General features: G+C 40.6%; 1 protein-coding gene across 1 annotated transcript in view; it reads right to left on the minus strand.

The window, feature by feature from the left end:
• The window catches only part of cpne2 (copine II), a gene marked incomplete at both ends in the record, with an annotated part of 38,217 nt that overhangs the window by 12,629 nt on the left and 2,594 nt on the right, over positions 1–22,994 (minus strand). The window contains 11 exons of the mRNA XM_083973736.1: positions 1,414–1,465; positions 1,933–1,987; positions 2,511–2,644; positions 12,098–12,157; positions 14,101–14,187; positions 15,992–16,090; positions 16,294–16,383; positions 16,585–16,668; positions 17,688–17,759; positions 19,782–19,856; positions 20,656–20,835. Of these exons, the coding sequence (XP_083829862.1) occupies positions 1,414–1,465; positions 1,933–1,987; positions 2,511–2,644; positions 12,098–12,157; positions 14,101–14,187; positions 15,992–16,090; positions 16,294–16,383; positions 16,585–16,668; positions 17,688–17,759; positions 19,782–19,856; positions 20,656–20,835 (988 nt within the window). The remainder of the gene's footprint in view (positions 1–1,413; positions 1,466–1,932; positions 1,988–2,510; positions 2,645–12,097; positions 12,158–14,100; positions 14,188–15,991; positions 16,091–16,293; positions 16,384–16,584; positions 16,669–17,687; positions 17,760–19,781; positions 19,857–20,655; positions 20,836–22,994) is intronic.

Here is a 22,994-nt window from a genome sequence, read left to right on the forward strand (position 1 = left end):
CTATCTATATCACACATCTTCTTTTATTGCCTGTCCACACCAGAGTAGAAGACAAAAGTGTCTTGTGACTGACGTTCTCCTTGCCAGTACATAAAATGTGAATGCCCTTATCTGAATCTGTCACTGGTCTGTATTGTCAGGAGCGACTGTTTGAGCATCGAGCTGCCAACTCAGACAAACGTCTTCAGAAGAAAGAGTAGGTGAAGTGTGAATGTGTTATTTACTCAACTCAGCGAGATGCTCACAGAGGAGCTGCTGTCACATGATCTCGAGATGGTGTGTCTTTTTTTTCACCAGTCTCTGCCATTCTTGCTTAACAGTAGATTACTGTTTATTACCCTGGTGTTTTAGCTCTGTTCGTTTCCCACAAAATCTTCTGAATGTTTTTAGAGAAAATGGCTCTATGTGTTTCTGTCCTTTTAAATAAACTTTAATTCTGTTTTAGCTTTTCACAAAAGCTGGGAACATTTTTTCTTTCTGTTGCAGTACTTGTGAAATCATATTTTAACATGGGCCTAATCCTTAAGTACTTTTGTAGACAAATAATTATTTCATCTTCAAAGGGCAAGAAACAGCTTATAACTCAAATCTGTTCCTACGGCTGGCTCGACACACAAAGATGTGAGTCAGAGTCACATGAATACAGACAACAACCTCTAAATGAAGATGAACAACAAGCAACTGTCATGAATGGAGTAGAGATATGTTGTCATGTTAGTCAACTGGTTAGTAGGCAAGGCTGTTGTTGCAAAGTGCTTAACAATTCAAAAAATTACATAAAAAATAAAAACAATAATGAAACAATAAGCAGATACTGTAAATTCCAAACACTGATAAGGAAACAGTAAAAGTTACACCTAGGCCAGTGGTTAAGAAAAGGCCAAAAGATAAGTCTTTATTATAGAGACAACTCTGCCAGAGATCTGCAGGCAAAGGCTTGATCACCTTCAGTGACCAGTCCAGATTTAGGAAGCACAACTGAGAGCATCGATGTAGGCTGGAGTTTGACTGTGTAAGGCTTTAAACACAAGCAGTAAAATCTCTAAATCAATTCTACAACTCACAGGAAGACACTGAAGTGCTGCAAGGATATGAGGTGTGATGTCTCTTCTCTTCCTACGTGTTGAAAGCCTGGCAACAGCAGTTTTTAATTCACTGTGTAAATCTATGGTCGTTGTTGCGATGATTTGTTTATTATTTTGGTTATTTATGCTCTTATTCTATAAAACGAAATATAATTTTTACAGTTATATCAATACTGGTGTACAGTACACCTCATAAATGCAGTAATGCTCAGTGCAACAAAATTAAAGTACAAAATCGATGCGTGATATAAAAAATGTGAATATATTATCAATATTTCTTGCAGCAGGGTCATCGACAACGACATGTGTAACTGCTGCAGTGTCTCACCTGAACAGAAGGGGTTGGTGGGGTTAAAGTTGATGGCAAATTCGTGTGACACCTGAGGAGAAAAGAAGATAAAAAACAAAGCAATAAATCTGATGTGCGTCGTTCGCTACACTGTAAAATATTGTTTGAGAAATACTGTCCATTTCTCCCACACCTTCTCCCTCCCACCCTCTCTCCATCTCGCAGCGTGTAGAGCTCTCTCTCTCTCTCCTTTGTCCTTTTCATCATTTCAGTGCCATGGCAACACAGATGGGTTGACAGTTGCGTAATCATGTGAATATGCATGTATAATGCTAACAGTCTACGTGTGTGTGTGTGTGTCTGTGTGTTTGTGAAATAATGCATGTATTATACACACTCGCTTTAACTGAAGTTTGCATGCGACACCATCCCCCTCTTTCTTTTTTTCTTTCTTTCTCTCTCTCTCTCACACACATGCATGCACATCCACACAGACACCGACACACAAACACACAACAACAACAATAACGGCAACATCACATCAACAAACACACATACCTTCCAGTCTGGTGGGAGTTGGGCCCCAAATCCCAGAGCAGGAAACATTTTGTCGCTGAGGAGGAAACCATGACAACAGATTGGAACGTGAGTTAAACCGTTTCTTTCCTTTTTTTCATCCAAATTCAACAAGCTGGATTCAGATGGCAGAGGAAATCCTGTTACCTTGTCACAAAGACTCACATTCAAAGACATTTGCAGAGAAACAAACAAAGAGATGGTAGAAAAATACAGTAGTGTAGTACAGTAAATGGCTTCTCACTGAGAAGACATAAAAAGAATGGTCTTTTTGTTGACAGCAATTGTATAAAAATATGTGTATCATGTAAAACTGGAGGCCTTTACTGTGAAAATCTTATTGTAACAAATACCTATAATCTAAAATGCACAATTGATGAAATGTAATTCTTTTCCACTAGTGTCTATGTGACCGACAGATCAGTGTCTTTCTCGTGTCTCGTGTTGGTCCTTGAATTGTTGTTGTGTCTGTAATTGTGGTCACTTGGAAAACAAACACTTGACACCTGCCCCTCACTGATGGCAAACAAACGACCAGGATGGCTGAATCAGACACTCACGTATCGTAGTCCTGTATGATTTGTCCCACGGCTAAAATGGCAGCGAGATACTCGTTGCTGCCCAGCGGGTTGATGTAATGGAGGGAGGACGGCTCTCGAGGGTTCCCATTGGAGGCCGTGAAGTCGATACCGACCTATGGAAACACAGAGAAAGTGAGGCCAAATTAGAAACCTGTGGGATCCAGTTCACCTCTACTACATATTATCTAGATGTGGGACAGAAATTGCCATGTTCGCTGCCAATGTGACATATGCTGTCCCCATTAATCACTCAGCTGGAGCCTCTGATGGTTTTGTAGGTTTGGTTTTCATTTTTAATGCAGTAACTCACAAAAAAGACACAGAAGTCAGTAAAAAAAAAGACCTGTCTATTTAGCCTGCAACACAAAACTCACTCTGTCACTCTGAAACTTTCCATAAATTGACTGAAAATGAACATCGACATTAAAAGTTTTCTTTGTTTGTTCCAGTCAGAGTTATTAGACGATAGGAGACAGGCGTCGGAGGTGAAAACAGAGAAACAGGAGTTGCTGTTAAGCGTCTGAACTGGGACGTCTTGTTATCTCTGAGCAAGAGAACAACACAACGGTCTAATTTTGAAAAGACCTGCTGTACTCCCAACTTTACACCGCTCTCTTCTTTGACAGCCGGTTTGTATGATTTTAGTTGACAGCGTGATTCATTTTTGCACCCCCACAATGCAACACGAAACATTTCAACATGATTTTCTTACAGCCCTAATAAAAAAGGCACTCAGCCATTTGTCCATTAAGCAACTTTTCTGATTCATCGGACAAATTAAAAGCATTTCAATATCAAAACTTCAACAATTTGTTTTTCATCTGAGGACAGATTTTTTTCTTTTAAACACCATAGTGCAGCTGTGTCTAAAAAAGGAAAGAGAGGCAATGAAACCACACAGAGACATATTTTTAACATGACCACAGGGTGACACTGCGAGAACATCCAGTATATACAAATATGAACACACACACACACACACACACACACACACACACACACACACACACACACACACACACACACACACACACACACACACACACACACACACACACACACACACACACACACACACACACACACACACACACACACCAACTTTCAACACATGCTCCCCAACTACAAATGCACACACATGCAGATACACACAGCCAAACATAATATGAGATTAAGAGTGACAAGCTTTTCCTCAGGCGTTGAAAAGCGGTTTGTGGGCTGACAAGAACCCGACCCAGAAACTCCGCCTCCCATGCGATCGGCTCGGAGATAGGCTCACGCATCTCCCTCCGTCTCTCTTTGTTGGGAGCCACTAGGGGTGTTTTTTTTAAAAACAACAATGTTCTGGTTCAATATGGACTACAACCGAGGAAAAAGAGAAAATAGAGAGGCGGTAATGGAGAGGAAAGCTGTTAGGTGTGTGTGAGCAGCACAGAGACAATTGGACAAATGAGGAAAAAGAGAGAGAGAGAGAGAGAGGACGGAGGATAAAGAGCAGCAGGAGCAGCAGGATTGACGGACACAGAGATGCAGGGTGACAGAATTAGGGTGCTGCTGTGCATTTTGCTCCTGTGTGCATGTGTGTTACTCCTGGAATAACATATGTGTAAAAAAAAAAAAAAAACCCAACAAGACACCAATTATGCAAATTACTCTAGGTTCCTGTAATCACAGAGAGTTTCTAGAGATGGTAGTATTTATTAACAACCATGTGCACTGTGGGACTTTTGGAAACCATGTGTAATAATAACATAATAATAATTAAATAATACAGACAAGTCAAACTCACGCTGTATAAATCCAAAATGTACCAATGGTTGTGCTTTGTTTGGCTTCAGTGCTGGTTTTGTTTGTATTTATATCTATAAATTGCATTGAAGTCTAACAACAGGAGGCCAGCAGGCTGAGGGAGACCACACCTCTTTGAACCCAAGTAGCAAAACATTAAAGCAGATATCAGCTTCACGGCCGTTTCGGCTAATGCTGCGTTCAAGGCAGGCTTTTGAAACCGTAAGTTACAGCTTCAAGTCACAACTACGACTTGGTAGCGTTCCAGGTAACCCGTAGCTCGTGTTTTTACCATCCTGTTGTCTGTGAAAGTTCCCTATAACGGCCACTCGTAACTTCCGACCCGTGAACTCGTACCAGATCGAACTGGTATGACTTCACAGGAAGGAAAAACACAAAGTACGAGTTTCTTTGAACGCACCATGAGTTAGCAGCCCCCGCCCTTGTCAGGCATCAATTGGTCCTCGTGCTACGTCACCACATTCACGCGCATCCCTTGGCTGCACACACAGCCCTTCATGCCGTTCTCTCTCCTCATTGGATAACACTTGTATCCCACAAGGAAAATTTTCTCCTCGGGTTACAGCAGAGCAGAGTGACGGAGAGACTCGTGTTTAGGCTGAAATACTTCATGTAAGTGATTGCTGACGGAAAATAGGACTATTTAGGACTTATATTAACAAAAACATTCCACTGATATCTGCTTTAATACAATCATCACTGCACCACATGCTCACCTCTCTGGGAATACAAACAGGAAGGGGTCTATTAATACCAGTGTGGACCTTTCAAATTTCATTAAAACACTGCTTTTGCAGAAAATCAATAAAATGTTCTTATTTTTATACCCTTGGTTTTATAGTTGATCCCTGTCAAATACTGACAACATGGCTTCCTTTACCTGGAGACGGATTTTACTGAGTGAACCCCAAGATGCATTTTTAGCCTGTGCATGACTGAGTTACTTTAATCACGCAGCCAACAGGCACTCAGCTTCGATCAGCTCTCCCCAGGCCTGGCTTCAGAGAGCAGCACCCAGTGGCATCCCTCATACAGAGGGGTATTGTAGAGCGTTACTAGCTGGAAGTTAATTTCTTTTTACACTGCTACCAAAGACAACGTTTAGCCAAGAGCTCATATCTCAGAAATTATATGAGTATTTTTTTCCCTACCTGGCTATGAAAGGACAAATTTAAGTAAACCGTGGCTCTATAATTACCATCTATAAAAGTATGAACTGCTAATGCAACCAAGTAAACAAATTTACACCAAACATGCAAGAAACCAATTCATATTTTCCATTATTTTCTCTGTATATATAGTGAAACTACCACAGCCCTTTCCTCCAGTGCCCTCCTCAGTGACAGACATTATTAGTTTGATGGCTGTAAATTTGATGACAGCGGAGACAACACCATTCTGTTTCCAACTTATTCCTCGCCTCGAGCCATTAGTAATTGCTCAGAGACAAGTTGCCCAAACACAACATGACAAACGCACATTTTCAACAAGCAAGAGTGCGCAGAGTGAAAATGAACGGGGGGGGGGGGGGGCAACAGGGCAGCATCCTATTACCAGAATATTTTAGAGCGGGCGACGTGGGAGAATGAGTGTGACTGCGGAGAATTAGAGAGATTCCACTGCTGCTAAATTACTGTCAAATAATTGACATGCTGACATTCGCATCAGAGTTTTCTCGGCTGTGTCTTGTCAAGTATCAGCCAATTCTCGCGCCAGGACCTCTCAGACTCATTTGCAGTTAAACAGCCAGAGAGATGGATGGAGGGGAGGCTGGATGGATGAGTGTGTTAAAACTGCTGCTGCCGCTGTCCAATGCCAAACTTCGACAGTAAGAGAGTCTGTTTGTGGTTTGAGATTTGCTCTTGTGTATATTTGTGTCTTTTACAAGTTTTATAGTCAAAAGACAACAGTGGTTTAAACTAAAAAATAATAAAATCTCCAGTGTCAAACATGCACTGGTGGGTGGCTCACAGTATACTACTGTAGCTGTGGGGTTGCAGCCCTTAAAAACAGACATCTACTGTAACATTTCACAGCTGTTGACTTTGGCCTCAGTTCATTGAATAAAACGGTGAAGCTCTGAGATCTGACGGGAGAATGACATCTAAACAGTGTTGTGAACCTGAGCATGAAGCAGCCTTGTGACTCTATCAGTCAGTCTTTACCTATGTAAATTCTTGACTGTGCTGTCATTCATGAAAAGTTGGTTTACTCCATGAACCCACAGGGTTTTGAGGACACCGTTGTGATTTGTAGCTCTTCCAAAGCACAAGGTGAGATCCATTCTGTCATGTTCTCCCCTGTTGTACTGATGGATTTGATAGTTTATACACCGAATCCTCCACTTTACTCAGCTAATATCTCAGTAAGTGATATGTACGTCAGCCTCTGTATGTTTCCTGTATACATGCTGCTCTCTCCTCACTGAAAATCCCTCACCGCCAGTGCTCTACACGGCCCTGAATGATATCAAACATAAGATATGAATAACGGCATAATTCAGCTGAAATGAGTCCTTCACAAACAGCCCATGAGCAGTAGCGGGCTGTCTCTTTGTGTTGGAGTGTGTAACAGAGAAACATTGCTCTCTTTCCTCCAGCTCCCACAGCCTCGAGACTTTCCCTTCCTGGAGATTAGGATTAGAGCCACACTAAGTCTGATTGAACACCACAGAACAGCTCTTTTTGCATGCTTGTGTGTCAGCGCGGGTGTGTTTTTGTACACGAATGCTTTCCGCCGTTTGCACGTGTACACAAAATCTATGCATCTACTGTAAGTGGCAGTGTGTGTTTGTGAGAGGACGATGCCATCGATGATTGAGAGTCTGTGTCAGATTAACGTGCGCCAAAATCAGTAAAGTGTGCATAAGCAGGGAAGGAGATAGTGTTGGTGCGTGCACACGTTACAGTAACAGTACGATGTGTTCGAATACAGCCAAAAGTGTGCAAGATAAAAACGTCTGTATGAAGAAGATACTACCTCTGGATTTGTGTGTGCATGTGTTTCGTCATGGGTTTGGGAGTTTACGTGTAAATCAGTCACACGGTGGCGTGTAAGTGCGAAAGCGGACGAGAAGAGTGTGAAGAGGATAATAAATGTTTGTGCTCACATGTGTGTATGTAAATGAGTTTGTAAGCAGGAGAGGAAGTATCTGTGCTAAGACAGTATTAGGTATCTGTGTGTGTGTGTGTGTGTGTGTGTGTGTGTGTGTGTGTGTGTGTGTGTGTGTGTGTGTGTGTGTGTGTGTGTGTGTGTGTGTGTGTGTGTGTGTGTGTGTGTGTGCATCAGTGAAAGAGCTGCAGGTCTGTGACAAAAGGCAAAAGATTAGGAGGGAGCAGTGAGGATTTAAGAGTTCCCATTCCGCCTTAAATTTGCTCATCTCATCCTCACTAGAACACGCAAACGTTCGCACTGCAGTGAAATTCGGTTCATTACAAATACGCCAAGCCTGAAGTGATGAAATGATTAAAACATTTATGTCAATCTCTCTCTGAAAATCCTACAAATTTCAGTTTTTTGTGTGTTTTTTTTGGCACACTTTGTTGGATGTTTGAGTTTCTGCCAACATCCCTACATGCACTTGCTCAGCAGTGAATTATTTTCCACCACAGTTGGAGAGTTGTTGTCCAACACCGTCCAACCTTTTACTGAGGCACTTGACTGCTGGCTGAGGACGGAGGGGGAGAGCGTTTCACATTCACCTCAGTCATCCAGGAGAGAACAGGCTGGATGGATGCAGAGAGTCCTATAGGGGCTGAAAACTGCTGAAAGCTCCTCACTGCAAAACCTCCCTGTTCTGGTTTTAACTGGTCGTAAAAAGGCAGACCACGGCAAAACCATGAGGAATTACATTGCTGCTATTAACAACAGTTTTATCACTCAGTACTACCAGTTATTAAATTAAGTTGGACCAACATCACAGCATGTAGAGGGGAAGGCTACACACTATTAAGTATTAGTTAATTCAATGTTTATAAAGCATTTCATCCTGCATTGATACTAATTAGTATGTCGATTAAGTATTATATTTAAGTATTACATCTATTATAAACCAGTTATTTGGCTGTAAATGATTAACAAACTATTTATGCAGCACTTATATGTACATACATTGATTCAGACATGTACTAATGGTTAGTGAGTATGTTAATAGATGTTTTATAAAGTACTCTATATAAATCATGAATTGCGATATTTATAAAATGTTGTTGTAATACATATAATATATGGAATTAAACATGAATAACACTAATTAGTATACATATAGAAGGGATGCTTTATAAATGATGAATTAGGTGCCTAATACTAATTATGAATGTTACCCTAAGATAGAGGAAGGAATAATACCATCCTCTCTATTCATTGATCCCTATTAGCAGCTGATTATCAAATCCAATTTTCCACATGTAATTGACATTTGTATATTCATTACATTTAGACAAAGTGACTGTACTCTAAACAGTGTAACAGATTCTGAATGGTCAGGCGAAGACATTACACTCCTCTCACGTACACACCTGCTGCTGTAAGCGAGCGGGGGACGATAATTAATCACAGTAAAAGTCCCAAAACGTGAGCACAGCAGGAGCAGGAGGCAAAATAACTCACTGAACCGCAGCGGTGAAGATATCACATGGCGTCCAAGTGTGCATAATAATCACATGTGTACACACACACACACACACACACACACACACACACACACACACACACACACACACACACACACACACACACACACACACACACACAGTGAACTTATATTGGCAGAGCAACCGGTGATGCTTGTTACTGGTTGTACTGCAGTAATCCAAAAAGTTACAAGAGAGCCTGAGCATGTTGACAGCTCACAGTGCTTAAAGCTGCCTGCAACAGTTTCCCAGATGTCGTCACGTACAGACCCAAAATGAACTCTGTGAGCTGACGACCTGGTCACTACTACTGCAGCTGCAAATTATCTAAATAGCCTTTGTCTATGAAATATTCTTTCCCAGATTTTTGATCCATATTTCACTCACTTATTCGTCATGGAGCAAATGTTGTCTTCAACATCACAAAGCGTCACTATGGGAACAATGTCTATCCTTTTTTACATTAAAGCCTCATTTCCAACAATAAGATGTTGGCCCTAGTTTCCTAGACCGAGCGAAGTCTAAGCTCAGCGCAGCTTCGCCACGCCAACGAGGCGTGTCCAGGTCCATTTCGCAAGTTTGGTGGGCAGCGCAGTCCGACTCAGGCCAGCGCAAGCCCGCCCCTCGTCCCTCCTCCCGGCGCAAACGGCAAAGGGGGAGGAGAGAGGGCGGGAGGGAGACAGGAGGAGGAGAGAAAGGCCGATTCGGATCTTCACCAATCAAATGAGCTCCTCTCCTCACCTTTAACTGCGCCGCGGGCGATGCGCGCTGCAAGTTTGTCATTTTTTATACTTTGACATGGACGGAGGAGACAGCGACGCCAGTGGCCGAACCTCTCCCAGGAGGAAACAGCTGTTTTGGTCCGGAGGTCCGAGCTCAGAGTGACCAATAATGAGTTTACTAATATCCTTAATCAGGTTTGATCTGATACACTGAGAACCGGTGCTCAGTGTAAGAAACAACAACTAATAAACTAATAAAGAAACTCACATTTATTCAATTCAATTTATTATTCCCTGTGTAAGACAGATGAGAGATGTACACTAATCACAACATAAACAAACACCATGCGGGATGAAATCAGCGTAAAGGACGCTCTCTCTCTCTCTCTCTCTCTCTCTCTCTCTGTCTGTCCATCTCTTTTTTTTCTGTGATGAGGGATGCTGAGTATAGGCTATATACTGACTATCTGATACCGAGGATGTTGTGGTGGGCTAAGAGAGATGATGATTTGTGTTTTGTTTTTCATTACGGCTGCGTGACGACGCGGTCGCTCGCCGCTAATGAATTAATAAGTAAATAAATAAATAAAGCGATCATCACAAGGGCAGAGTGGTATCTCAACACGGCAGCGACATGCAGTCATCCACCCTCAGTCCTGCTTTTGGGACATCCACAGCTGCTTTTCAGTGCCAGTTCGTCCCTGCTGTGTTAATTCAGGTGGAGTTTCCATTACGCGTGCCGACAGCCTTTGATCTCTGCTTTGATCTGACGTCAGATGTGACGGGACAATCTATATAGATATAAATTCACGTGTTGATTCCATTAGTTGCATTAAATAGTGGTTATTGTGGATATTTATTGCATTGAAATGTGCCTGGAACTGTGGAGATCTGCCTGTGAGGTCTTGGTGACGTGTGTGCACTGCACGGCAGTCAGCCAAACTTCCACTGCACCTGCTGCGCTTCGCCCTGCGCTGAGAGTAGACCTGGATTGAGGTGGCGAGCTTTCAGCGCACCCTCGGCGGGACATTTTCGCACGAAACTTCCACTGCACCAAGCCGAATCTGTGACGCCTCCCCCTGCTGTGCGGCCATGCCTATCTCAGCGCAGCGCGATCTGCCAATCTGCCAATCTGACTTTGCGCTAGGCTGCGCTGGTCGAAACTTGCATTACACCGGCTGCGCTACCTTACGCCACCTGCGCTGCGCCACCAAACTAGGGCCCATGTGAGAAAGGCTGTTTGCCTGTGTGTGCTGCCCAAACATCGACCTGATCTTAACACACACTCTAGAGACTTTCTTAACACAACAAATAGCAAGAGAAAAGGTTTTGTTTGTTTGTTTTTGTCTTTTCTACTTTCTGAGCAATGTTTTTCTTTGTGATTCAACTAGTGAAAGGGTGAATTCGGACTGTGACAAGGAGTGAAAGACTCCATCTCTCAGCAGAAATGACACTGATAAAGCATTCAGCGGAAATTGACGAGGAATTGTTCTTGTTCATTTGAAGCTGGGCGTTTAGTATAATGTGCTGAATAAATGGAAAACTAAACACTACGCAGCAAATTTCCTTTGGGACAATAAAGTATACTTTATCTAATCTAATAAACTGTGGGACAGTTCAACAAGCAGAAACCAGATGACAAACAACAAATGCAGTGATCACTGACAAGTATTCAAATACAAGGTGGTGCTTTGTTTGCAAAAAAAATGCAGACAAAATCACTTACGTCACCTACATATCCTGCTATATGTGGATCCTCCCTCTGACTTACTGTTTAGGTGGCACAGAGTGTACGCAATAACCAATGATAATTCATCTGTGTGTGAGTGTTATAGTAAAAGTCTGAATGGCTCTGAATTGATTATTAGGGCAGTTGTATTTGTTGGACACAAACCACCATGATAATAATGAAACTACTCAATGACTGTGTGTGTGTATGTGTGTTTCTAGTATTTACTGTACTGAATTACACATGAAGATACGACACACACCACCAGGGACACACAAGCTTCTCCTAACGAGAGACCAAATTAGACTATGGCGCTTCCTCTTTCCCTTCTTATGGTGAGTCGCGATCTCTATCTTTCTCCTTTTTCCTGTTCTCTTTCTGCACTCCTCTTTTCACAAATCCGGTAAAGTACCTGCAATCCAGTGTTTCACAATACCCTATTTACTCTTCTCTCTACTCCACTCATTCTCTCTGAGTAACATCTTCTTTGTCTCTTTGCACTTTTCCCTCTTTATATGCAAATGATCATCCAGCTGTTTCCCCCAGGAGATGAACATAGGAGATGTGAATGTTTTCCATCCATTTTCAAGAGCAAAGCATGCGGAAACGTGTATCTCATTATCACATCATTTCAGAAGCAAGATAAGAAACAGGGATGCTAATAATAATACTCACAGTAAACATGAGCTGGCATCCTCCCAGGATGTAATCCAGAAAGGTATAGTCCCTTGTAATCTGGAGACACCGGAGAGTCAGAGGAAACAGTCAGAAAACAAGGAAAATAATTAATACAGCCACAAAAGAAGAAGAAAAGAAGAAGAAAGAGAAATAGCTAGTAATAAACAAAATAATGGACTGTTTTTCTTTCTTTTTTTCACTTTAGGTACATTTTATCCTTTGAAAGCCTTTGTTTTTTTTGACAGCATATGTGGTAAACAACACAAGTCTTTTCATAAAATGTGTTTCAAAATGAAAAGACAGCTACTTGTTTTCTGATATAAGGCACCACCAATTGAGCACCAATTAATTATCCTGTTTGAACACAATTTCCACTCCAATTACAATGAATATTTAGCATGGATTTTACTGTCATTAGTCTAATCCCTGACGGCAGCCAACAAATATAATTACTGTATTAGAGGGGGGGGGGGTTCTTTTGTGCATGGGCTCTATGTGTATGTGCATGTGTGTGTACATGCAATGTGTCTGTGTGCACGTCGGTACAACGGCTCGCTCATGATTTAGCATGATGGAGAAAAAAAAAGAAAGCAGGAAAAGAATCAATTATGAAAGCTTGTCATCACACGCACACAGCTTTAATGTCATTCCAATAGGCGTCTATAAAGACCGAGTGTTCCAGCTTAATGTGTCGTCTGAGGGGCTCGAAGCTGCCACGCTAATTAGTTATTCAGAGAGAGTTATGAACGCCCAGTTAGAAGTGTGTCAGCTGATCAAAACCACAACGGTTAATCAAATGTTTCCCTGAGCCAAGAGTAAGATGGGTCATTACTCATTATGTGGTGACATGACATCAGGGGAAACTGAGTGGCTTGTTCTTCCACCGCAGGATTTTAATTGATTGGTTTTTGAATTGAATTAAAATTTACCTGGAACGTGAATGCTTTCCAGGCTTGGAAAAGCAATACTTTTGATATTAATACACGTGAACTCAAAATGTCACATACCATCCTGAAATTCATTGAGAAATACTAGACTTTTCTTTTTTTTTTTAAACACGGTGCACTGCATGGTTAATGCCTGGGCCACAGTGTTTACCTCACCTCATGACAGCAATCTTGCCTATTGATAACAGACATCAAAGAGACACATTATTATTCTGGCTGAATAATATGCAAAAAGCTTAATATTGTGATTATATGTGCAGATCTTGCAATATGGGACTCCAGTTTCAGGTGGAGTGATCACTTTTACTTGAATTTCACTTTAAAAACATAAAAATGTATGATATGATCTTTGTTTGGTGTTTTACATCTTGAAACTGTGATTTGTTGGCCAGTGTGTCTCTGTAGCAACACAACACTTATGGCGCTAACAATGTTGTGAACAAAAGAACAACCCTGTGATTTGGATATTGCATTTGGTGATATTAGGAGTTTGATTACATTGCCATTCATTGTGCTGTCCTAATTAGAATATAATGCAGAATTTTATAGAATTTAATTAGGAATTCAACTTAAATTTAGTTTAGGAAGAAGCATGAGGAGCATTATTATTTTCTATATTCTAAGTTCTCTCAAGGCAAATGCAAATACTCAATGAGAGATGAGAGGAGATTGATTTGATTTGAGATGCGGGAAACACGATTAACCCAATGTGTCTAATGTGGCGAGCTAATTTTAGTAACAGTGAGAAAATAACCATCCGTCTTATTATCTACACAATCTGCACCACCAGAGTGACACCGGTGCTCATTGTGTAGGTGCAACAACTGAAGAGTAAACATGGAGTATATTGAAGCTCCATCCATCCATCCATCCGTCCATCCATCCATCCATCCATCCATCCATCCATCCATCCATCCATCCATCCATCCATCCATCCATCCATCCATCCATCCATCCATCCATCCATCCATCCATCCATCCATCCATCCATCCATCCATCCATCCATCCATCCATCCATCCATCCATCCATCCATCCATCCATCCATCCTCACCTTACATGACTTGACGATGATGAACCCAGAGTTTTTATAATTCTTCTTCTTCTTTTGTTTTTTGGGGTTGATACAGTCAAACTCCACCTGAAGAGAAAGAAAGATGTAGGAGAGAAAAGAAAGTTGGAAAGAGTAAAAAAAAGAAAAAGAAAAAAAAGAAGGGAAATTAGCAAATAAAAAGTTCAAAGGAGGATAGGAAATGAGGGGAAAAGAAGAGATCACAGCTGAGCTGGAAAGAGAAGCTGGGAAGAAATGAAGAGACGAGGACTGAGAGACATGACATGGATCTGTATGTTTTCAACACGTCGCCTACAACTTCAACTTGACAGTCACATGTGATGATGTATGAACAGAGGTATTCTACAACAATTACTGTTTATTAACAGTAATGAATTCATTTTATGTGATGAAGATGAAAGAAAACTGAAGATTAGAGCTGTGAGACTCATAACCACTTTCGATGTGTTTGATCAAAAGAGACGTTTGAGACACACACACACACACACTCAAAAACTGCACAGACTTGCATGCTTTAAGTCTGTTGGTGAGTCATATGACAGGTAGCTCTAAATGCCTTGTCGTGTTACTAGGGCTCAGCTAAAGGCTGTTTTACATCTCAAAAGCACCTCTCATTTTCTCATGCTTCTTTTCACACACACTCCGTCTCTCGCTCTCCAGCCCCCATCTCTCCATCCTGTGCCTGTGTCTTTTTTTTTTTTTGCTTGTTATTTTGTGTTACCCCTAACATCATTACCACACATGAAGAGACTCTGTGGGAGAACGAGTCATGAGGCTGCTTCGCCACACATGCACACGCAGTTTCACAAATGAACGCACACACACAGATGCACATGTGAGCACACGCAGAGCTGCTAATGAATAAACTGCTATCTGATTCCTGCATCTTTAAATCTTTTGCAGACCACAAATATAGAAGTGAAAAGAATAAATATCAATGGTATTTAGTCATAGGGAGCTCAGACTTCAGCCTCAATCAGTCCTCAGAGGACATAATGTGTGAAAAATGCAGTGAGGCAAATCTGTGTATTATTATTCCAGTTTCATTGTTGAATGCATTTAAACTGCAAATTAGCCAGTACGGGGCAGAGCGTGTGGCCAATTCAGCATAGCTAAAACAGATAAGATAACGCAGCGACTCACTGGCTGGTGAAGGAGCATGAGTCCCAGTTTTTTTGTGCAAGATCAGATTCATACAGTTTAGATTTTCCCACAGGATTCAGCTGCTTAGGTGAAGCAGAACAAACTGGATAACGTGTGGATGAAGTTTAACCACATTAGTCGCCCGGTGAGGCTCCGATGTTCCAGAAAAAAATGACAACTTTGATATTCATTAATCTTCATACTGTACTAATCATAATAGACCGCTGTTGAGGATGATTTCATTGTTTGACCTGATGATGTTGCCTAAATCAGAAGGGCTTATTTTGGTTTAGCCCTGTCACAGACTCAGGACTCTACAGCAGCCTCAGCTGTTTGGCTGCATGAGCTCAGTTTTGCAATAGCTTAATGCTAATGTTAACATGCTATCATACTGATGCCTCTCTCAAGCTAGGATGCATGTTGTAATGCATATTATGTCAATGTTCAATTTTGACCATGTAACAATCAAAACTTAAGCTTGCTATCTTGATTACATTGAAAATTACTTTGATTTCCCAATGTTAAGCGTGTTTATGTGTGTGTTTTATAGTAGATCTGGGGCAGATGGGAGTTTGTTTACTAGCTTTGTTTATTAGAGCTGTGTGTGCTGAGTGTGACACAATACTGAAACCGAAAACTAAAAAGTCAAATGTTTAACAGGCTAAAAAACAAACTGTAAATGTTCAGGTGTGAAGTGTTGTCACTTACAATAATATCAAATATGTTTTACCTCCACTGAGTTCTGGGCTTCACTCATCTTGGAAACTGTAGTCTGAAATTCTCCGATGAAGTCGTGGCCTCCGTCATTATCATAGTCATAACACAGGACCTGTCATTGAGCAGAGCACATCACACCAAACCACGGTTATCTTCTGTAGTACCCCTCTTTGAGACTCAAGCAGCTATTACTCAGTGTTTTTTTTTGATGAAAATTACTGAGCTAACTACTTCCTTTCAATTGGCAGTGTCTAACATCTGTCATGTAAAACTTTTCCAAATCACACAGGAGAAATACAGGCTCTAATCACCAACCTTGATGTTTCTATCCACATCTCCGTTGCACAGAGAGATGAGAGGCACAGTAAATGATTTCCACGATGGGTCTAGAGTGTTCTTTATAACCTGAAGCCACAGACACAGAAAAGGGGCAAGTTATCATTAAATTAATCAGCAGAGGATACTGTATATGATAGCAGATGTTGCCACTGTAGAATTACCTTACGCACTGGTAATTACCTTGCACACACAAACACACACACACAAACACAAACACTGTGTGTCAGCTGAAGGTAAACTTAATCACCACCACCCATGATGACTCACCTCGGTCCTGTGCACCAGCATCCATTTACCGTCTTCTCCCTGTTTGTGAAATTCCAGGTATGGGTCCGACTTCCCAAAGAAGTCCTGCACAGAAAACAGTTTGTTTTATCATCATTTCTCTCACTATCGGCCAAACTGCAACATTTATGTCACCGGGCACCACCATGTCTGGGGCACTAATAGCCTATCGCATCACAGTGGCCGAATACAGTAAATCATCATATTGCACTGATTTTCCATTGATTAATGTTGTCCTAGGTTCAGTAGGTTGTGCTCATGTGCGCACACACACGCACACACACACACCTCCAATTTTATCAAAATTTCTATCAAGGCAGAATATACACATTTACATTCAAAGTAATTCAGTCACACCAAATTAATTTGTTTGTTATATGTCAGTGTCTGTTACTAAATTATTATCATAGGTCTTTATTTTTATTTTGTTTTCTTTCTATTGTTGTCTGTAGATTTAGGTTAATGTGGTTTATATAACACCAAAACCAACATGAACTGTTCTTCTTTAGCTGCAAATACAAATAAAGCGTACACAGGGTGAAGATTATTCTTGCCTCCACGTGTGCCAATCTTAACCAGTGTGAATATTCAAACGTACCCTGAGCTCCTGCAATGACTGTGATTTGTGTGTTTCCTGGTGGCTTAACCAGAGGGAGCACAGCATTCACACCTGTAGCGTTAGTCGAAATCACAATTCAAGCTGTGCCATTTCTGATCCACCGTCACTTAATTCCCCTCACAATAAACCAGCAGCTACTTCATACAGTAGCTCCAGGACTGAAAATAAACTTTCAAACATAAGAACAGGGTCCTCCGTTGTTTTCATTTCCAGCTATCAGTGTACTGTACCTGACAGCCCGTTAGTTGGTGGACAAAGGTGAAGTGTGAAAACATTTACTGTGTGGGCTTAGTTTGTGCATCTAAAGTAGTATGTAATGCTTGAATGTAGTCCGAGTGTGTGTGCGTGTTTGCATCCTGTGTGTGTGTGTGTGTGTGTGTGTGTGTGTGTGTGTGTGTGTGTGTGTGTGTGTGTGTGTGTGTGTGTGTGAGTGTGTGTGAGTGTGTGTGTGGGTCTAACTGCCTACCTTCTTATCCAGTTTACGCCCACTCAGGGTCAAAGTGATGATTCTGTTGTCAGACAGCTCCTGTGCTGTTATCTAAAATAACATTTACAGCACAATATTAGCTGCAACAAAATGCTGGTGACTATTAACATTACATCACATCTTACATCAACATCAGCAGGAACAACAACAGCAGCAGCAGCAACAACAATAACAGTATTATAGCTGCTGCGCAGCGATGGGTCGGGTCCGGGCTACTTTTGGGCAAATTTAGGCAATTCTGAGCAACAAACAGGAGAATAGGAAGACAAGACAATTGACCTTATAATGTTCAATTTGCATCAGTTGAGGATTGAACCCACAACCTTGGGAACCAAAGACCGTTGTCTATCGCACTGAGCTAATTGACAAGTGGCAGATCAACAGTGGCTTCACAAATTGAGTAAGCCATTCACTGTCGTGTAGGCAGATTTGAAACCACAGTAAAAAGAAAAATCAGTTTTTGAGGTAAAATAATGATATTTGTCAAACATCTACTATGAGTCTAAGATGTTAGGAGCCTTCGCGCATGGACCAGTCCAAGCTATTTTTTTTTTTTTTTTTATTTAGAGGCTTGCTGTGATGCCACAATTAGGACAATTGTCTTGTGTTTCATATTGAGGTCAACTGACATTTTGATCTGTCATCATCACCATCACCCTTGCTGGGTCTCGAACTCACAACCTCTGACACCAAGAACCAGCTCCTAACTCACTGAGCTAATTAGCTGGTAGTGAGACCTGCTGTGTAGCTTCATTTATCCACTCAGGGAGTCAGTGCCCAGGCAGCTGTTGTCAAGGCAGATTTCAGAAAGTCAGAAATTCTATCATCTAAACAAAAATCTGTTAATACATAAATTGCATTTAGACAGCAAAACAGCTTGAGGACATGTGACATTTTGATCCGTCATCATCATCATCATCACCCTTGCTGGGTCTCGAACTCACAATCTCTGACACCAAGAACCAGCTCCTAACTCACTGAGCTAATTAGCTGGTAGTGAGACCTGCTGTGTAGCTTAATTTATCCACTCAGGGAGTCAGTGCCCGGGCAGCTGTTGTGATGAAATGGTCAAAATGTCAATAATTCAGTCATCTAAACAAAAATCTGATAATACATAAATTGCATCTTGACAGCATGGAAATGTTGGTGATTTGTTTTTAATGATAAGTGTTTTGCTTCATAAGAGAAAATCTGATGTTTATAAATTCCACTCTCACATTGACTGCAGTTGTTCCCATGAGAGCAGAATTCAAAATGTTCTCAAAAATTCAGTTTTTGAGTTAAAATTCTGATATTTGCCAAACTTCATCAACCATGACTCCAGAATATTGTCATTTTTTTTCAGGAAGATTGAAAATGTATTTATCAAGAATTTGATGGTATATGTTTACAGTACTGTTTGCAGTCAAACGTTTTCATGCACTGTAGGCTCAATTTTTGCTTAATCAAAAATCCGAGAAACAAGTTTTGTGGAGGACAGTCTGGAGATGCTCTGTAGCAAGTTTGGTGTCAATTGAGCAAAAATTGTGGGAGGAGATACATTTTAAAAGTTTTACAGTTATTGAAAAAAACAGAGTGATGGACTTCATAATTTGTAATAAGTTTAAGTGGACAAAAGTTTCAGCAGTATTGAGGCGACATTGTGGTGAAGTTTCAACACTGTAGCATCTACCGTTGGTTTGGTAGGAATTTTTAAAGTTTTTAAATTTAAACGCTTATTGTGCCCCCCCTAGGAGGGGGGGGCACATGTCCTTGGAGTTGAGTGAATCTGGCATGGGACTGAACCTTTGTGCAAAGTTTGGTGAGTTTTCGCCCATGGGAAGTATGACTTCCTTGGAAGAAGAAAGAAAGAAAGAAGAAGAAGAAGAAGAAGAAGAAGAATTCCTAGGAATACAATAGTGTCCTGTCAGCTGCGCTGCCCGGACCCTAAATAGCATCAGCTTCAATAACAACAACTATCATCAACCACTACAGCCATGCTGTTATTATTAACAACAGAAACACTTGATGCACAATGTATAGGTTAGGTTAGGGTTTGGTAGGGCACCTGTAAAAAACAGTGCTGCATCTTACCGTGATGGATCCTTTGCCAGCTGGTTTCCCATTGGCTAAAATCAACGGTCTGTGTAGTTTCTTATTGGACACAATCTGGTGGATAATTAAAAACAGAAAACACGATTACGAACAAATATACAAAACTACAACATACTGTATGTAAGGGATAATGTATTATATACTATAACAACTGCACACTCTATAATTTGAGACAAAATTTGGATAAATGCGATTGAAATGATCTATAAATTGCTTCTGAAAAACTGCCCGCAGTGGTTAAACAAGCATAAATCTGCGCACATAGCAACAGCTGATCAGCGGCCAGTCGATGAAAACTTTTACTAAACTGGACGTTGCCATTGATAGTGAAATGAGACGGGGGGATGGGAATCCTTTGGTGTTGTTAAAACTGATGTCTGTGTTTTTTTTATGCTGTGGCCCTGGATGTGACAAAACTGTGAACAAAATGTTTATAATTAGAAGTTGTCGTAGGCTCAGTTATTACCATACACCGCTTTACAAGAGCAACCCACTACTGTTCCCTGAATTGGAGGACAGGAAATTCTCTGGAGAAATTGTTAGTGATTAGGCATGAATGAAGGGTTTCAATCTCTCCTCTGTTAAACAATAACAGACCTTAAAATGGTCTGTCATACATAGCAACGGTGTGTTAAACAATAACAAATAACAGACCATATAATGCAGTGATTGACCAATCAGAACACAGCATTTTAAAGAGCCGTGAAATGCTATTATATGAATATAGCCTGAATCAAATTATCTGAATCAAGTCAATTTAAGAGTTGGTTGGTTTCCTCCCTAACTCATGTACGCCATCATCTCATTTAATACAGAAGCAACTGTGGATTGAAAAGGAGGAATTGTTTCATACCACTCCCAGTGTACAGATGAATTCTCCCAGGAAGTCGTGTTCGTAGAGCTGCGTGGCACACTTGTCTTCATCGAACATGGCAAAGCGAAGCTTCTGGATCTCCTCAAAGTGGTAGTCCACCTGAAACTTCACTCCAAACACTGGATTTAAGTTGTTCACTGCTGTTTCAGTGCGGCTCAACTAAACAAGAAGAAAAAAAGAGAAAGATGTTTGAAAATGATTTATTTTTAATAATAAAAATAAAGATATACATATTAACAATGTCTGTCAATTGCATTATAATAATCTAACAAGCTATTCAAGTTGAGGTTTTTATTTTAAACATAGGCTAAATATGTCAACGAAAAAATATAAAAGAAATTGTCTAATGAACCAAAACTTTCGCAACCGCCCCTGCAGTATCTCTGTGGACCGTCTGTCGAAGACCACTGCCGTAAATGTTGATACAATTTATAGAATATGTGGAAAAAAAATATTAACAAACCAAGCTTATTCATCCTCTGGGCACCATGAATATCTGTTATCTTTACCCCGTTCCCAGTGCGTCCAGTTTTGAGGTATTACAAGTGGTTGAGTGGTTCTCACATGCACCCACCCACCCTCATAAAAAACAGGCTGGACACTGCACAGACAGATTACAGCTAGTGGGTGTCTGTAAGAGCACTGTGAGAGCCATGTTATTTGCTCTGGGTCTTCTATGACTAACACTGACTGGCTCTGCTACTCTCTACTCTGACTCACCCAGGACACACTGCTCAGTGTGTTTATCCACCATTAGACAAGGTCAGCGTATGTCTGGCCTGTCACCACTTCTCAATTGGTCGCCATGTAATGTCAACACCCTGGGACTGAATTGCTTGTGTAAGAGGTCTGAGCTAATCACTCGGACTTTGAGTTGGCTACTTGAAGCAGTGACCCATCGGGACCCATCTAACTGTATTTCTCAGGCATTTTCTTATTTATTTTCCTTAATTCTACACTGCACTATAGCACGATGAAAAGACATGATTTAGTCTTCATTTTGAGTATCAATAACAGTATAAATTTAATAAATCTCGATAAAAACCTATCCTACCTAACCTTTTACATGCCGTTGTGAATGCTTTCCTTCCAAACTTTAAACATTTCTCTGATCTCTGTGGATGCTGTTACCGTTCAAGAACTGATAAAGAGATGGTGCAGACCCACTTCAGAGGGGAAACGGTTTTAACTTTAGCCTGCCAACGGTACTCACAGCACTTATCCATCTGTCTGACTCATGGGGAAGAGAATAGCTGCACTTTGTGGCTTAAAAAGTGATATTATTGGGGCTCGGTGAAAGCCTGCAAGTGCATGTCTCACATTTGTGTCACAGTGGATTTTCACCTGGTTCACTGGGCTATGGAAATAATAAATTAGACCCTCATGGCGCTTATTATCCTCTATTTTTATCTATAAGTGTTTATAATCAGATATCAGATCATCTGTGATATTAACGGTGCAATAACAACAATGGGAGCGGCCAGATGCAGTAAAACCTCCAGTAAGTGAAGACTAAACATAATATAGGCTTTTACATCATCTCTGCTGGTCTCTGTTCAGCCATTTTCATTTACGAGTGCACACATTTCCAGAGTTTAATTCTTTGGCAGTTGTACAGTGTTGGCTGGTTGTCACTGAAAAGTAATTTGTCGACTCATGAAGCCTGTTTTCACAAAGCTACAGCAACATCCGCTCAAGCACCACAAGGCTAAATAACTTCTTCCTTGTGGCTGTAAGACTATCGAACCAACATGTCAACTCTGGCATTCTTATCATATTCATGAACTATTTATCATATTTATTAACTATTTTTCAACCCCTGCATTGCAGTTTTTAGTCGCCTGACTCACTCACTGACTGATTGACACAGTTTTCCCATTGGTAATTAGTCTTGCAAAACAAATAATTAGAAAAAACCTGTTTCTATTGGGGCAATTCAGTGATACAGGTTACTCAAAGATTAAAAGTCCCATTTGTAAAATACAAGTTATGATATTCATATTAAAGTATATTATGTTATATTTAATAATCTAATCTATAATCAATACAAGATAATGGAAAGACAAAGCTCCTTTCAGCATAGTCACACTCAAACTTAGAGACATCAATTCTGATAAAATCTAAAATGAAGCAGTAATTTTTATGATTTATATCTGTGGATAAAATATTTAATATTTGAGAGATTTTTATGCACATTCAGTCTTACCTTTTGTAAACAAATAACGTACATAGAATTGGTTGACACAGATTATATCAAGAAGACCAATGATTTATCTAATTTACTGAATTCAATACATATATTATTGAAAAAATTGTGT

This window comes from Trachurus trachurus (assembly GCF_905171665.1).
Source record: "Trachurus trachurus genome assembly, chromosome: 6".
Classification (NCBI taxonomy): domain Eukaryota; kingdom Metazoa; phylum Chordata; class Actinopteri; order Carangiformes; family Carangidae; genus Trachurus; species Trachurus trachurus.